Raw genomic sequence first — 17,948 nt, 5'->3', positions numbered from 1 at the left:
GACTTCACCTTATTGAGGGGCTGATGAACGGGCATTTCTATTGGCCTTTAATACTGCAATTTGTCCAAAGTTCTTAGCCAGGCAAATATAATTAGACAAAAATTAGAAGTCACATTTACCCCATTTGTAAATTTTCTAACCAATTTGTGCTTTGTTACTCAGGTTTGATGAAACTGCTACACTTGAGCTGTACACAGACAAGTGAAAGGCTGCAGAGTAATAAATTTGAGTTGGGCCATTTGTTTCAAAGTACAAATATGACTACAAAATATTTTAAAACAGTACAAGTCTTACCAAATTTGAAAATATTAAATGTTAATCAAGCATTAAAATTAACAGCCAAAATATGAGTAGTGCATATTGAAATGAACACACTTGTCTTTTATTATTTTATTGATAGCAATTACCCATGGTTTTATTTTCAACACTCGTTCAGTAATAATTTTCATGGCTTTAAAATTAAGTAGATGTCCTTATTATCCAAAGTCACCCTAGTCCATTTAAACAAGCAATAGAAAAATATATACTTAATACTTTTTACAATACTGGATTTGGTCCAAACAAAAGTGGATCAGAAATGCCAATATACCTTTAGTCTTCAAAGGATCCCCAATTTGCATTTAAGGTTATTTTTAAATGGATTTGGGCAACTTTGAATAAAGGGCTTTTACATAAATTCTAATAGACAAAATGCTGAACAAAAGATCATTTAACACACAAAAAGGTTCACAGATTTTAAAAAAAATGTTACTATTTACAATTTTTTAATAATATTCAAAGGGCAATTTAGAGAGACGGAGAGATTGATCATGAAGGGCAGAATAAGGACAGAGCAAGGGATAGGGCTAAAGGTGAAATGCGGCTACTAAAGGGGATACACGATAAATGAACAGATTAGGAACTACAGTTACAGAGGAGAAAAGTTCTGGGGCTACTTTCTGTTCCACTTATTAGTTTCCAGTGAATGGGCATGGCCCATGTCATTAACCCACCAATCTGAAACACATTCATGTGCCAGACCAAACCAGAACAGCTCAGCATGTACAAAGAAACCACACATCACATGCACACATCAATCAGCGCACATATAGTAAATTAAAATAAAAAGCTTCATTCAGTATACACCCTTGCCTCTGTACATACAGCAACTAGTCCATGTTTCTGCCATTTACAGTTTATTAACCTGGTCACCCTAGTGAAACCTATGTAATTTTCCTAAATTTGTTTTTGTATGTTTTGTTTTTGGGTTTTTTTTGTTTTTGTTTTTTTGTTTTGTTTTTTTACGTAAAAAACAGTCATGCGCAAATCCTGCCAACAACGCAGACGGTGAAAATATATACACCTTTCCTATTAAGGTAAGGTTTTTACTTGATTGTATTGAAATATTTTGCATTTTTGGAGTCTCGGATTCTGTCCCTAGGCCAGGGCTCCAGGGTTTACCATTGACCCTTCACTGCAAAACAAATCTCCTGGCACAAGGAGCCATCAGATTGACACATTCAAAATACTAAGTACTTCAGTGTTTGTTCATTGATAAGGCAGTCCCAAGACTCTTCCAGCTTTACTTTCTACGTCGAACAGCTGTTTTGATCTTACGGCCAGCAATTGAATGCTGTCCAGTGGGTGTTGCACTGAAGGAACTCTTCGTTGACCTGGGGGAGTAATGGATAGACAACACTGCATCATATCTTCAAGTCAAAAACAGGTTTTGCTCCATAAATGAATTTAACGATTACTACTGAAGACAAACTTGTAGAGAAGGGCTGATGATCCCCCTCCTTACCCAATATTAAAGGCTGGGGGCTGGGAGAAACCGAAGCCTCCTCCAGGTGCCAGCGGCTGGGTGGACAAGGCCGGGGACGCTGCAGGACTGGCTACAGCAGCAGACCCCGCTCCAAAGGTAAACACACCACTGCTACTACCAGAAGGCCCAAAAACATTGGCTCCTCCAAACTGGAAACCTCCTGGAAGCATGACCAAAATGAACACATTAAATGACAAGTATTTAAAGTACAATTACAGACAATTACAGAATAATATTTTACAATATTACACTGGCTCTAACATTGAAATTTCAGAAATCAAAACAAGTAGGAATTCAGTTACTTACCTTGGCCAGCAGAGGCAGGAGAGGATCCAAATGTGGGAGTGGCATTGGCCTGCTGACCAAACACAGAAGCAGAACTGGGCTTGGGTCCGAAGGCCGGGGCCGGTGAAGCCGTGGTTGAGAACGAGGGGGTGGCTGATCCGAATGCTGGAGCGCTGGGCTGGGCTGAGCCTTGTCCAAAGATGGACGTCTGCCCAGAGCCAAAACCCGAGGAGGATGTGGCAGAAGTGAATGTAAACAGAGAAGGGGCAGCGGAGAGAGCAGGAGCTGGAACAGAAGATGACAGAAATGAGCTGCTGAACTGGGGGGGGGGGGGGGAGAGAAAGAAAATGTGGCCACATGAAAAACCTGTACACTGTAAAACTTGAATTTGTTCGGCAGCAGCCCCCCCAACAACTAACAGAAACAAACCACAACAACCTGCAGATGCTGGCGTGGCAGTTGCAGCAGTTCCAAAGGAAAAGGTGGGAGTGGCTGAGTTGGTTCCTGAACCAAATACGAATGGCTGTGCTGGAGCAGGGGCAGCTGGGGGTGCTACAGAGGCTGGCTGGCTCTCTTGCTGTTGCCCAAAAAGGAAGGTCTTTGCAGGAGGTGCATCAGAGGAGGAGATGGAGGAGGAGGGGGAGGAAGAGGAGTTCTGTCCAAAGATGAAAGTGTTGGTTGGAGCAGGCGTGGGGGCCATCGTAGAGCTGCTAGAAGTTCTAAAAAGGCTGGGTGCAGAACTGGAAGTCGCCGGGTTGCTGGACGAATTTGCCATGAAGCCAAACGCAGGTTTTTGTGCAGCAGTTTCTGGGAAAGGGAAGGGGAGGAGGGTTGGGGTAAAAGGCAACATTACAACATGATTTTAAGTTCATGCAAACGTTTTCCTTACTCCCAGATTATCAAATGTGCTGTTACCTGGTGCATTTTGACCAAAGCCAAAGGCCAGCTTTGGGGTTTCTGTGGGCTCAGCAGATTTTCCAAACGAAAATGTAGGTTTAGGGGGTTCTTTTGGAGGGTCTGGCTTGCTAAAAGAAAAGCCCATGGGAGGTGTAGGTTTGTCTGCCTCCTTGGCTGCACTGAACAGGAATCCAGATGAGGGCACAGAGGCATCTTTTTTCTCCTCTGGTTTACCAAACGTGAAGGCTGATGTTGCCGAGGCTGGCTCCTTTGCAGCCGTTTCACCTGAAGATTGAGCTGCTGTAGCTGACTCAGCTGCTGGCAGCTTACCAAAACCAGGGATAGTGTTGCCCACAGCTGTGGTGACTGTTGTGGTGATAGTGGTGGTGGCCGATACTTCTGTAGAAGAGGGAGCATCATTCTCACTTTTGGGTTTGGCTGCTGAGAAACTGAATGCTGAAGTGGATCCTGATTTGGCCTCAGGTTTTGAGAGTCCAAAGGAAAAGCCCTGTGATGCAGAAGTGGTAGTCATGCTAGCAACTGCAGAGCCAAAACTGATTCCACTGCTTCCTCCAAACTTAAAGCCAGGGCCAGAATTCAGAGATTCATTCTTTTTCTCTTCATTTGCTGACACAGGGATAGGGGCCGTTACAAAATCTATACCATCTGTGGAATTGCCAACACTGAATTCCAATGAAGAAATTGTGTCTGCAGACGTCAATTCCGTTGATGCTCCTCCAAACTTAAATCCTTCAAAAATGTCTGTGGTTGAGTCTCCAAATTTGAAGCCTGCAGATCCCAAAGTAGCATCTGAGGAAGCATTACCAAATATATAGGACACAGTGGTGGAGTCTGAAAAAGTGCCACCAAATTTCAGTCCATCAGTGGATGAATTTGAAGAACTTGTACCAAATTTGAAACCAGATGGTTTTGATCCTGTGCTTGATGACTGAATACCAAATGATGACCCAAAACCTGAAACAGCAAGGACAGTCATCTTTATAAGAAACACAGTGCAATGCTATTCTCATTTTCACATTTGACAATGAAATTATTTTTTGGTAAAATTATGTTGCAAAGCAGGTTGTTGAAAATGTACAAATATAAAAAGGTCTTTTACCTTACAATTGTACAAATTCCTAAACCCTACTTCACTGGGTGCCCATTTTGTCCTTTATAGGATTCGGACTTTTCTTTGGGTTTCTGTTTCTCTCTCTCTTTTATCATCAGGTTGATTATATATTTGACTTTAAGATGGAAAGTGTTCCCTGTCAGCCATACTTAACATTATTAATTTCCCCCCTCGTTCAGTTTGCACATGTATCCACTGAGTCCCAGAAGCTTGCTAATAATCATTGAATTTTCTAATTCTTAATGTTGAGAACTGCTTAGTGTGCACACATTCCCAACACCCACTGCTATTCTTCCCATATCAAAGTAGGCCTATCTGTATGTGACTAGAATGTCGCTTCTTTGCTATTTTGGAAGAGAATTTGAGTGGGCATTTATTTTCCTTTTTAAGCTTTTCATTGCAGATTGCTTGCATACGTTTGGAACCTTTCAGTTCAATTTCATATACCAAATGTGTTACATAAAATATTTATTTGTAGTAAAATCTTTGCAAAAAATGTCTCTACCTTGGGACTCCACTTTAGCACCTGCCTTTGCTGACTGGCAGGCCACACACTGCTGGTCTTCAGCCTTGTTCTGAACACAGCATACATCACACTCCCAGCTGCCTTCAGGTTTCTTAAACTTGTCTCCAAATCCTAACAGAGGTGTAGGATTGGCTGGGGCAGAGGCAGAAGGTAGAACCACAGCTGCTGCTCCTATTCATCACAAGTTAGATAAAGCAGTTAGATACTCCAGGTTTTATGTTTAGAAGGGCCCTATGAAATGGCCATAATTCTATGTCTTATTAAAGTATAAGGTAACTGTTCATTTTAAAAGTTAACATGGTGAAAAGTACGGACAGAATATTTGCCAAAGTTGACTAAATACAGAATCAAGTACGAACATGATCCAGATGTTTTGGACATTCTAAAACAAAGTGCCAAATTTTATACCTTTCCTCCATACCCACACTGTAAATTAAATCCACCAAGATATCATCAATGAAGAGTATAAGAGTTAAATGTACTTATTCACCAAATAAACAAACAAACATTCACCAAAACAAGAAGTCTCCTTTTTTTAAAAAAAAAAACTTGTCATCTTATAAACGTACCTGGTTTAGCACTCTGACAGGCTACACACTTCACATCCTGTGCTTTGTTCTCAACCATGCACACATCGCAGCTCCAAGCCCCCTCTGGCTTCTTAAACTTGTCGCCAAAGCCAAGCAGTCCAGACTTGATGGAGGTGGAGGTGGCAGAAGGAGCAGGGGTAGTGCACTGGGAGGACGCCTCTGAGGCAGGTGGCAGTGTCAGGGCAGGCTTCACTCCGGTCCCTGGTTTTGCTGTGTCACATGCCACACACTTCACTACCTCTGACTTATTCTGCACCAGACAAGTGTCACATTCCCAGCTTCCAGCTGGAGGGGCGAACAAAGACGAAAGACTGGCAGCAGGGGTCTTTGCAGTTTTACTGTCCGATTTGGAGTCTGTGCTGGGATGCGGTGACTGGCAGGCCACACATTTTTTATCTGAGGATTTGTTTTGCACCAGGCAGGTGTCACAGTTCCAGGAACCTGCTGTTGGCTTGAACCTGTCCCCAAGCCCGGAGATGGGAAGTGGGGGAGTGCTCTGAGCTGTGGTGGCAGGCTGAGCGGTCCTGTCTGGGCCAGAGGAGCTCTGGGCAGGAGAAGCAAAGCCTGGGGGATATTAAACAAAGGTTGACATGCAAACAAAGACACCACAACAGACAGTAGTGACACTGTTATATGGATATGCTCTCTAAGGAAAGAAAGAGAGGTAAATTGGTACAATAGGGTTGGGTTTTTTTTTTTCCATACACAATTTAGTTTCTCTCAGAAGTCACACATGTATGTATTAACATATGAATTCTATTTTCCACCAGAGGGCAGAGTAGAGTCTTCATCTTAAATATCAATTCATTAAGTGTTGTAAAATGAAGAGAAATATACACAGCTGAGTTTGGAGCTTTTGCTGCTCTTAAAAAAACAAAAACACAACCACTGCCAAAGCATACCACTAACCTTTAAGGTTACCGCACACTGGCCAAGAAGCCCCACCCCACAACAGAGATGAGCTCCAACATACAAGTTTAATATTTCTGTGATGCTAAGTACACTACACACTGCACAAAGGTTTAGTTAAATAAAACTTCCCACATATTTTGCACTTTTGATATCAGTTAACTGCCTCTTTACAAACTCATGGTTTTTAAGCTAAAAGGTTAAAGCAGGAAGAAGTTATAATACAACTAGGCTAGAAGTACCTGTGGTGAAAATATGCATTCATCTCTATCAGGTTTTTGATTGACTGCCCTCTTAGTGTAAATTTCCATCCACAGACAACCTACTCTATATTTTTAACCAATCTGTGTCTTGGTTAAATATAGTAAGATGCTCATTGGCATATTTTTGGACACTGTATTTGTGCTTTAGGGTTTGAATTAATTATTCAAAAATAATTTTGAATAAATGCTTAAACTTAAATATCAAATTGGAAATGTAGATATTTCAGTAGATGAGTATAGATATTTGAATAGCAGTCAGGAGTTACACTGATGCACACACCAGCTCCAGTAGCACTTTTGCATTTGTTTTATTGTGGTCAGAAACCAGTGATTAATGGGTTACACTGTGGCTGACAAACAGCAATGGGAGAAAAATGGAGTGGAGGTATTCAGAGCCTCATCAAGCTCTGGGCCTTACAGAATTTTTCACCCAAACTTTAATTAGGAGTCTTGTGTGATAAAGTGCCCAATCATTTACATTAACTGTCCAATTATCTACCAGTAACTACAAAATCCAGGATTGGATTTGAGGACCAGGTCAAGGTACCACTGGGCTGGAGCCAAGCCTATAATTGCATTAAAAAAAGCAAATTTAAAGTTTTATAAAGATCACTTGCAGCAATAACAGAGGCCGCCCATCACACCCAGCTTTGACCTTACGCCTGGTGACAAATGTGTGCTTTGACCACTTGACCAAAGTTCCAGATCTCCAGCACAGCAGCCAGAACAATTTACTCTCTCCTGAATGAGTCTTCTTCACTCTAGGTCTTAGTCAATTTTCAAAAGATGATAAAGCAGCCTCACCCGGTCCTTTGAGGATGTCTAGAACACTGCCTGACTTTAAGACTTTAGCAGGTTTGAAGGGCCCTTCAAACTCCTCTTTGCTTTCGTCCGCAGCCGCTTTTACTGTGAAAGACAGCAGAATTGCTGAGCAGTGTTCCCCACCGACCTTATAAAAACACTGATGCACTGAGCATCAGCTCGCTTACCTGCTACTGCTGCTGGAACAAGCTTGCCATTCGATGCAGACTGTGCAATCTTCATAGTGGGTGCACTGAAGGTAAATCCAGACTACAGAACAGGAGAATTATAACTGAGGCCATCTTGGTTCCACAAAGAGAAAGGAGAAATAATAAATGAGACTTACAGATGGAGAGAAAGAGGTTGGACTGGCAGCTGTTGCCTTGACAATAGGTGAAGAGAAGGTAAAAGGCACACCATCAGGAGTGGACACTCTGGGGCTCTCCTGTATACAGCAAGAACACCCACAGGTTGGCCCTAATGCTTTTCCACAAAGTCATTTAGTGCATCTGTTGTGGGTTCAGTCTTGCAATGCAGTAATGAGTACATAATATATTGGTGCGTAATATATCCCAACAGAGTTATACTTTTTAAAGCCTACACTTCCAATTACAACTCTGATACTCTGTTACAAGTTAAAAGTATTAGAGGCTTTGATCCCACAGTGTAAACAATATGCATTTGGGTACAGATAAAAATAAGTAAATAAATAGGAAAACTGACTATCAGACATACCTTGGTGAGAGCAGGGTGTACGTGGACAGAGGTGACTGATGTGGTGTTGGTGGGAAGGATGGGGGTGGACACAGAGGTGGAGAAGCTGAATGTGGGCAGGCTGAAGCTGCTTATGGGGAGTGAGATGGCAGGCAGGTCTGATGCTCCAATAGTCTGGTCAGGCAACAAACAGTCAACTTACACTCCATAAAATGGTTCCAACACACCCCCAAAGCATAAAGACATGCTCAAAATGGACGGAAATGCTGACCTCATCATCGGGTCTCTTCAAGGAAGGCCGCACACTCCTCTCCCTCTTCATCTTGCCTCCTGCGCTGCTTGAAGTGGGTGTGCTGAGCAGTGGGTGTGACAGACTGCTTATGCTGGGGAGATACACAACACAGTAGCACTCCATAAGAGCTCAACCAGGACCAAAACACCACATTTATAGTGGTTTAAAAGCTACACAAGAAAAAGCACACAACTCTTTTGGCAAGTAAACACAACAAGCTTAACTATAAATAACAGCAGAAGGACAAGAAGTGAAGTGTGTCTCACCTCGCAGGGGGAGCTGGTATGGAATCTGGGATCTGAGGCGATCGTCTGACAGGCTAAAGAAAGAGGAGGGGACATCAGTGTAAACAGTCCACAGTTTAAAATTGGAGGCAAGGTTTTTTTTTGACTATGATCTAATTTTAGAAGCTGAGTGGCTCACCAGTAATTGAGCCCTGATATGAAATTAGGTGTAGTATCAAAACAAGGCATTCACTAAGCACTGGACACAGGCAGGTTCACTTGGCTATGTCAGTGGGGTGTGTATGTGTGTGTTTTAAATATTTTTAAGAGTGACAAAAGCAGTCTAGTTAACAGCAATTGATGTAAACCCACGTAAAGCGGTTATTGTTGTGTTATGCATCCATGTAATGTATCCATGGTTTCACAAAGGATGGTGAAACCATGGATATAGTCCAAAACTCTTATCTTGATCAAGATCAATCATGCTGCTTTATGTTTTACATATTACCAGACTATTACCAGCACATACCAAGGCATCTAGTGAGGTTATCTGCCACTGTTAGTGGAGACAGACTTGGTACCCTTTTGGTGACAAAATGTTTGTAATCAATTCTTGGAGTGCACAATCACAAATAAATAAAATCTGATCAATGTTTTGTGCAAAGTACTTGAAATGGGTACTAAATTTACTGACTTTTCTAGCTCCAGTAGTACAGTTGTTTGGACAGTGTCTTTTGGGTACTATGTATTGGTACCAAGCCCTATTAATGCACTTTTTTACTTGATGTGAACATTCAAAGAGAAAGCTGGAGTCATCACAGTGACTTCCAACTCACCTTAGGGCATTAGCTCCAAGCATGGCAACTCACACAAGAGTATTCTAGAGACTATTCTTTATCAAGGATGCAATGACCCCGCTGTAGGGGGAATTCAATCAGCACAGCCCTGACACCCATTCACAGCATGCCAAGCAGAAAGCCCACTCACCGCCTCCTTGTGGCTCTTTTCCATGGCTCTGCCTGGCACTCCTGGAGTAAGTGACGGGCGGAAACACATGGAGCGGTTCCCAGGCACAGCTGCAGCAGCTGGGATCACCAACTTCTGCACAGGTGGGACAGCTGACTCCAGCTGCTCAGCAATGAAGCACAAGTCAGAACTGTTTAGAACCAGGGGCAGCAAGTTAGCCCAACACATCCATGTGAAGCAATCCTGTAATCAAATTAAACCATCAATGTATAATAACTATCCTTATGTGCATATTTAAAGGGAAGTCTGGGGTACAAGTAAACCTACTTGGCAAGGCTCACTAATTATAAGGCTGACTTTAAAATTTGACCACTTATATAAAATCCATAACCGTTTACAATGGTAGTGAAATTCAACCAGAACGACTTCCTAAACTAAAGAAGCAGATTCAGTGGTTAGTGTTCAAAACATCTTAGAGTTTGGACATTCGGGGCACATGGGCATTGCTGGCTCTGAGCTGCCAGTGAATGAACCAACCATTGTTGGGGATTACTGAGCACCTGTTCCAGCTGTCAGTAACTAGCTCTGTGCCTGTGTGCAGGCACTTCTTCCCTGCTGACAAAAAAGCGCATGTGCACAGTGCAATAGCAAAATAACAATTAGAGCAGCTGGCTAAAACTGAAGGTCTCTAAAAAAGTAAATTTGCTGACAAGAGTCATCTAATAAAAACAGGTTCAAAATAAGTTATTAAGGAATGATTGATCCCATTTGAAAAGTGATCAAGTAGAGTAAAAAGTACAGCCAAGCAGATATTGAACAATTTATTCAGCAGCTTGCACAATAGGTTCAATTCTATTCTACACAGGAAGTCCAGTTCTTGTGCAAGGAGTTCACTCTTTACAGTGCAGCAAAATGTCCGGAGATTAGGCATTCACTTACTTTTTTCTTCTTAACCTGGGGGTGGTGAATATCTAGGTCTGTGTGATTCAGTGACTAGACAAAAGGGGGCAGAAGAAAGAGCTGCTTAAGAACAATAATTGATTCAAGAATTTAAGTGTAAAATTAAACATCTCACTTACTGTTGACAATGGAGAAATTATTGAAGGAATTCTTTTGGCATCCTGTAATGACACCAACAAAAGCTATAGTTCCAATGGATAGCCTAATTTTAACATCATCCAAGCAGCCATGTGTTATAATACAAGGTTATTCAAAACCTTTCCATACTAGGCAGGTCATGTCACCCATGCAGCTGGCTAATGTGTTCACTGATTGGTGCAGGCTGCATTCAGACCGAGCAGAGGCACTTACAGCGAGGGGGCTGGACATGCGCTCCAGCGACTGCAGGATGCGCCTCGCTGTGGCGCTGGTCACTCCACAGGGTTGCACTCCTGCTGGCTTGGCCTTGATCTGTCTCCTCACTGGAGCCTGAGGTGCAGGAATGCATGCATGCATGCATGCATGCGAGTGAGCACACACGCACGCGCGCGCACACACACACACACACACACATACACACACACTTTCTAACCTCCTCCACTGCCGTAGTGCAGACACTAAAAATGCACTTCAGATTCTAAAATACTGAACCACCCAATGCACTTGATTCCTTAACACACTTGACTAATTTACCATCTCTATTAGAAATGCTGACTGACAGTGGACCATCAACTTAATCTAAAGCTAATGATAGAAAGTTATACATGGCTGATTTAGCCATCAGTGAAAAAGAAAAATCACAACATTAACCTCTCCAGCATTCTAAGAGAATTTAACTGACCAATGACGACAAAGTCTCAACAAAGTAATTCTAAGCAGGGAAGCACAGTGTCTCTCTGCTGACCAGGTAAGGGGTGCCTGGACAGGGGCGCAGAGTTCTGGCGGCGGCTGCTCCGCCGTAGGTCGTCTTCCCTGGGTAGAAAGGCGAGTCTCCCAGCTGACTGGAGTTCAGCACTGAACTATTCATCACTGACTGCAGAAGAGAAACACAAACACAATGCAGTACTCTCCCCAACCCTTCTCATATCCACTGTAAAAACTACACCGACATCCTGGGGTGCTTGTGTAAGGGTCTGCGGCACACATCGTCAGCCTGGGCCACCTCCTTTACAGGCATCACCGCGCAATTGCTATTGTACTACCAAGGAGCTACAGGTCAATCTCAGGTTTATGAGTGAAAAACCACAGCAGCTTTGGCAGCATACTATTCCAGACAGGAAGTCATAGTCATGACACACATACAACCTCCTCCATTACTGTAACTAGGCCTCTGACTCCAAAAAGTTGCACACACCTTTCAGAGGCTTGAAACTACTTTACTTCAGTTTCAAACGTCTGGGTAAAAAATATGTTTAACCATTTTACTGAATGTGCCAAAAAGGGCTGGCTTTTGAAAATGACATGAGAAAAATAAGCCATCTAGCTAGTGTGCAAAGGCACAAGGCAGTAGTTCAATAAGGTAAAAAAAGAAAAAGAAAAGAAAAAAAAAAACAAAAAAAAAACATTAATGAAATAAGTAAATGCAAACAAAAATAAGAAAATGAATAAGTAGAAAGAAACACAAAGCCCTGTTAGGGAATCACTGAGGGCAGCACACATTAGGGAATCAGTAAAGGAGTACACATTAGCCTTGACAAGTCTAGAAATGGTTTAGCAGGCAATGGAACAAAGTGCCACTTACCGATGAAGTGCTGAAGACTGACAAGTTGAAGGCAGGCTTCTTGAGGCTAGCGTGTACCTGCTGTGATCCAGAGAGGGTGCGTTCTATCTCAGGGGACCAGAGCAGCGGTGCACTCTTCGAGGTGGGCACATCTGAAAGAAGATTAATCCCTATTCTTAGTGAACCATAAACCTGGGCTATCACCAAAACCCTACAGAACTTGAATGAACACATCCTGTAAACCGCACAAAACCCGACTACAAATAGGATACAAAAAAAATGACTGTCAAACAAATCACATTCTTGTTCCCATTTACATAACAGTCCCAGAAAGTCCATGCATGCCATCCCCCATTAGCTCCTGAAGGTATGCCTTACCTTTATCAGAAGCCCGTGACGAGAAGCCACTGGTAGTGGAGATGTTGTCGTCTTCATGCTGAGAGCTGGAATCCTTGATCTCTTTCACCAGGGAAAAGCTGGAGGCTACGGCAAAGGGGCTCCCCGGGAAGGGCGCCGTGGATGTGGAAGGCTGGGAAAAGAGGGAGGTGGAGCCCCCTAGTGCAGGAGAGGCATCCTGGGTGGGGAAGTGTAGGTGGGAGCGGTTGAGAGGGGGCCGTGACAAAGCATCATGGAAGTTCAGTGATGCTCTGCTTGTAGAGGGTTCTGGAAACATAGGGAAAAACAGCTAAGTAAACACCATGGAGGGGAAAAAGGTAAACAAACATGCTGAAATGCCACGTTTGCTCATGCATGTAGAGAATGCAAAAAGCTTTCAAATATCTGCAGATTTACCTGCATTACTGGTGCTGGGCTCTGGGGAGTTGGGCCCATCTGGGAGAGAGGCAGCTTCCCCACTGCCATTGGGGGGAGGGGCCACATTATTCTCCTCCACCTCCACTCTGGCCTCCCCGCCTTCAGCTATGTCTCCGTTTTTGAAGTACTTCTGTAGCCAGGAGGGGACTATGCTCTTCACTGTGTCCGTCACACGACTGATCAGACCTGCCTGCTGTGGCAAGTGATTTTCACAGTGATTATCTTAAATTAACAGAGCAATAATCTCTACCAACAGGTAGAGGGGTCACAGATATGAAAAAGTGGTGGAAACAATTATGGAAACAGTGGCTCATTGTGCAAACTCTTTTGGGACAAAATGTAGGATGCTACGACATTTTACGGGTACAGATTGCTTGGATAAGAACAAAACTTTCATTTTACAAAGTTACAAGTAACAAAACACCTCATATGATGAGGCTTGTTTCTATAGTTTATGACAGCAAGGTACCAAGCTAGCACAAGCACAACTGCTGTGGATGTGCATCACTGATGAAAGCATTTAATGATCTGAATGATAAAACAAGCCATTTCACATTATAACCTATACCCTGTGGATTTATACTGTTATATAATTTAAGATCACCAGCAATATAGTTAAATGTTGCCACAGAAAATAAGATCTCACTTGACAGTCAGAAGGGAAAACTATGGAACCTGGCTTAGTAACAGCATAAGCAGAGGTGCAAACTGTTTCTCGCTTTTAGACCAGAAGGGGCCCTCCCGATAACCCAAGCTTCTCTTACCATCTGTTTATCTGGCCACAACACATCCAAGTGACAACCCACACTTGAAAACAACTTAGTGCTCATGTTCCACTGAGCCCACAAGTCTCTTTACCTTTATAAAGATCTAACACAGCCTCCAGGCATAAGAAATGATGTTGCAACTGCAAGAATTTGCAAGACCCATCCAGCAGGCCTCTAATGCATGTAGGCCTAGGATGACAGCATTACACAAGCACCAGAGGCCCATTGTTCTCCCATAGATACAAGGGGTCTACAGCACAGCAGACAGGTTCCCTAAAGGTACATTGTGGGCATGTGACTACAGACTAATGGCAAAGAGCAGCTGAGAGCAAACAAGGTGCTGGGCTAGTAGCTTTTAGGTCTGCAATTGCACCCATCAATTAGCAGCCAACTAGAAAGCATGTATGTTAACGTCATGGACTTCTCCGGCCAAACAATCAAGCATGTTGAACATTGATCACAAGTTGCATTTTTTATGTTATTGTAACAATAAATAAGGCATTTATATTTACAGCATTTAGCAGACGCTCTTATCCAGAGCCACTTACAAAAGTGCTTTGTCATTCACTCATAGAATACATCCTAGGCAGTACAGTAGGTTTGAGTCCAAAATACTAATAAACTAGAATACTGTTGAAATACAGGGATCGATGCTGATGCCTAGAAGTGCAAAATACATAAGTTCTCTCTCAGACTAAACGATAAGTGCAATAAACTATAAGTACTAGTTAGTTAACATAGCAGCAGTCAACATCAGTGCAAATAATACCATACAAAAAGTACTACAGTTTTACTTAGTCAATATAGGAGCTGGGTCATTGGTAATTTAAATAATCCACAAATGGATGCATCTTCAGTCTACTTTTGAAGGCAAGCGATAGAGGTACCTTTACTGTTGGCTGAACTGTTTGACAAACTTCAGAGACATTAACCATTCTGGGGGGCTTGTGCATGACTTCTGAAAAATCTACAGACAAACATTTACAGCTGCACACCACACAACTGCATCAACTGGTGTCCATTTTCAAAATAAATGCAGCTGGTAACAACTTCCTAGTTGATACTGCTATTCAATAATCGGTGCATACACACACACACACACACATACGCCAATCGTTAATATATAGCTATTGTTCAAAGAAATAAAAAAAATAGTGTACTCTGGTTGTCCAGAATTCTAGAAGGAAAAAAAAAAAGCACAATTACTTCCCCTACATATGTACTTTGACAAATTTCAGTACTTTCAAGAATACACATGGACAAGGAATACCAACAGGGAAAGCTAATGATATTAAACTAGTCTCTGAATGAGCAATCCTGTTTGCAGTATTTTCATAATATGTATTTATGATTGTGCAGGTCTTCTGAGTGATGACAATTTTTTAATTCCTAACTTCAAACTGAGATCTGATGCGTCTTTCATGGTTGCAAGAACAATGTCATAATATACTGTCCCCACAAGTTGAATGTTAAATACGTTTCAATATAGTAGTGAGGGTTAGTGTAAATGACTGTTGGAATCTGGTAAATATAATGCATAACACCCTTCCTTGAACAAATCATAGTCTGATTCTCACAGACAAGAGAGCACACATATGGATTTTCTTGTTTTCTGCAAACAAGAGAGCAAAATAATTAGAAAAAAATGGATAAAATAATGTTATTCTGCAAGGTTCTGAGCTGCAGGGGCTGTATTTTCTTTTTGTGAAAAACAGTCAAGAATACACAGAAAATATTTCCTGACATTTGTCTCACATGCAACAGTATTAAGCACAAACTTGGTCTCATAACATAATTAACTTCCTTAAACCAACACACATTTGGTGATCCGTAGTAATGATGTACAGACTTCAGCTGCTGTAGTAACACTTGCAGTTTGGAACACTGCAAGGGCTCACCCACAGATGTTTTCCTTCTGGCCTTATTTTCACTGGGAGAGAAAATGTTTAGCTTTAGTAAAACTGCAGAAGCTGCTTAAACCGCTGTTAGATTCATCCACACTGCACCAACCACAGTTTCCCTAGAAACAAAGCTGGTCACTCACCCAGTTCACATGACCCATGCAAGGCATGTGCAACCTAAGAACAGTTGATTACATGTTTCTTTTAGGACAATATACTGAGTTGGCAATCAGATGGACTGCAGGTTTAACAGAGCTTCAAACGTTTAAAGATGCCTTACCATTTTTTTCTGTAGTATTTTCTCAACATGTAAACATGTATTAACAGCACAGTCAATTATTTTAAATAAAACTGGAGAAACAGATAATTGGCAAAAGTTAACCAGTTGATGGAGCTATGGGGTGACCTGTTAAAATATACTGTATTTGATCAAATGGTCTATTAAAAAATGCTGGCCAACGACCACAACAAAGGCGTGAAACTCAAAATAAGCATCCATGTTTAGACATCAGTAAAGCACTTACGTGTACTTAAGTACAAACTAAAATGTTAGTATGTAAAATAAAAAAAAAAGCTATAGGCTCAAGTTATACACTTGTGCTTAGCATCTAATCTCACATACGGATATCCACTGAAATGAAAAGACAAAGGAACACCACCTGACTTTAGTGTACGATCGTCAACAACAAATGTTTCCTATATAGCTAGCTAGCTGTCTAACAGGATGGATATCCATGTTGCGCATGTTGGCAGACGACCACACGCGTTTTCAGGATATTAAGACATTTAACTAGCTAGCTCGGAACTCATCACTTGGCGTGATCAAGAAAGCTAAAAAAAACCACACACACACCACAACGCACAAATAGCCATCCTTTCTTTTAGGTGTCCTTAAAGGAACGCAACGCGCTGATGCCTCTCTCGTTTCCCCACCAGAAAAATGTCTGGCCACACTCTCCAGGTCGATTTTTCAAGCGAAGACGCGGGAGAGTGCTACAATCAGTCAACATGGTGACTACACAAAGTGCTAACTAGTAAGCTAATGCTAAGAGCCAATGTACAGCTAGCTAATCTAGCTATGTAGCTAACTGTCCATGTGTAGGCCTTGGAAATCTTCCAATCAGTACACCACGCAACGACAACTAAGAGGGGCTAGCTGAGGGAATTAGCCTCATGGCTATGTAGCTAACTAAGAAACTATCTGCCTAACTTCAGCGGACTAACGATGTTTAAGTTAAATTGCTACACTGAAATCACTATAAAATATTCAGAACAAAGAAAACTACGGACACTGTATCAAGCATGTGAGACATGCTGTAATGGTCAGATACTTAATAGCCAGCTAGCGTTAACAACTTATCCTACACATTAGCTTGTTATCCTGCTCGACGACGCTTTGGTTAATTGCTAACTAGTTAGCTAGCAAAGCCGTTAACGTAGCCAGCAAGCAAGGTGGGTTAGCCAGGGGACGTTAAGAATAGTTACCCAGCTACCAAGTAAGCAACACATTTCGATGTTATAACTGGTTGCCACAACTTTTATATTGCTTTATATTTCTTAGTATAATGCTACACGTATGAGTATTAGCGACATTCTTTTAAGAATAGCCAGAGACCGGCGTTAGCGATTACTTCTGAACCAATATGGATAGCCCAGGCCTTGTCAGCGGACTAGATACGTTAGCCAAGTAGCTAACCTTAGGCCTCAAAATGTCTCCGGCTAGAAAACAAAAACAACATACGAAGCGACACGTCTAAAGTTATAGCAGACTTCAAATAACTCCGGTGTGCCAAGGAATCATGGGCTTTAGTTACCTGCTTGCCTTTGGCATAAGGTTTAGAAACGATATGATATCTTCTTGTTTTAATTTTCCCTCCTCCTGTGGCCGCCATGGCTAGCTAACTAGATTGAATCTACTCAATGCCTCGGCGCCGGATAGCACTCTCCTGTCAAGAACTCAAACCATACCCACCAATATACCGTCAGACCTTTCGGCGTTAAATTAGGAGGGGTAATTGGGAAATTGAGTACGCTATTACTGTACGGTATTACAGTATAAAATACAATATTTTACCCACCTATTAACTAAACATAATGTGAACGTTTCAGCCCGCTTATATTTTGGTCACACCGATTCTATTCAAATAGCTACATTTAAAAGGTATATAAGATTTCAATAACAGATTTAAAACGATGTACTTAATTTGTTTGACCTACACATAACTAATTATTCAATAAATACCTGCAAATTACATAATTCACCTACCAAACCGGTCTTTTGTTTGACAAGTGTCAAGTTCTATCTTTTATAAATAATATTGTTATTGTTGTTCATTCTGTTAATTGCACTTTGGAGCCACCACTATAGGGATGAAAGTTTTTTGTTTTGTTTGTTTGGGTGAGAG

The 17,948-nt window shown here is 41.8% G+C and overlaps 1 protein-coding gene across 5 annotated transcripts; it reads right to left on the bottom strand.

The window, feature by feature from the left end:
- Positions 1 to 360: 360 nt before the first annotated feature.
- nup153 (nucleoporin 153) lies at positions 361 to 17,485 on the bottom strand. Of its 5 annotated transcripts, XM_081700104.1 has the most exons (23): positions 17,358 to 17,485; positions 15,461 to 15,572; positions 12,855 to 13,068; positions 12,441 to 12,725; positions 12,084 to 12,214; positions 11,247 to 11,375; positions 10,715 to 10,831; positions 10,483 to 10,524; positions 10,343 to 10,396; positions 9,425 to 9,565; positions 8,480 to 8,532; positions 8,193 to 8,304; positions 7,943 to 8,095; positions 7,554 to 7,652; positions 7,396 to 7,477; positions 7,211 to 7,312; positions 5,214 to 5,798; positions 4,624 to 4,815; positions 3,005 to 3,961; positions 2,528 to 2,896; positions 2,111 to 2,374; positions 1,784 to 1,964; positions 361 to 1,652 (listed from the first exon to the last, which is right to left on the bottom strand). In XM_081700104.1, exons 1-23 carry the CDS (start codon positions 17,372 to 17,374, stop codon positions 1,562 to 1,564), a joined length of 4,482 nt encoding a protein of 1,493 aa, XP_081556230.1. In that variant the 5' UTR covers positions 17,375 to 17,485; the 3' UTR covers positions 361 to 1,561. The 5 variants fall into 5 exon arrangements, with proteins under 5 accessions (XP_081556230.1, XP_081556232.1, XP_026881245.3 ...); XM_081700106.1 differs by lacking the exon at positions 10,483 to 10,524; XM_027025444.3 differs by lacking the exon at positions 15,461 to 15,572.
- Between the last annotated feature and the right edge of the window lie 463 nt (positions 17,486 to 17,948).

Source organism: Electrophorus electricus, chromosome 2, assembly GCF_041902795.1.
Source record: "Electrophorus electricus isolate QZ-2024a chromosome 2, ASM4190279v1, whole genome shotgun sequence".
Taxonomy (NCBI): Eukaryota; Metazoa; Chordata; class Actinopteri; order Gymnotiformes; family Gymnotidae; genus Electrophorus; species Electrophorus electricus.
Note: the sequence above shows the minus strand (reverse complement) of the source record. Positions and strands in the feature narration are given on the sequence as shown.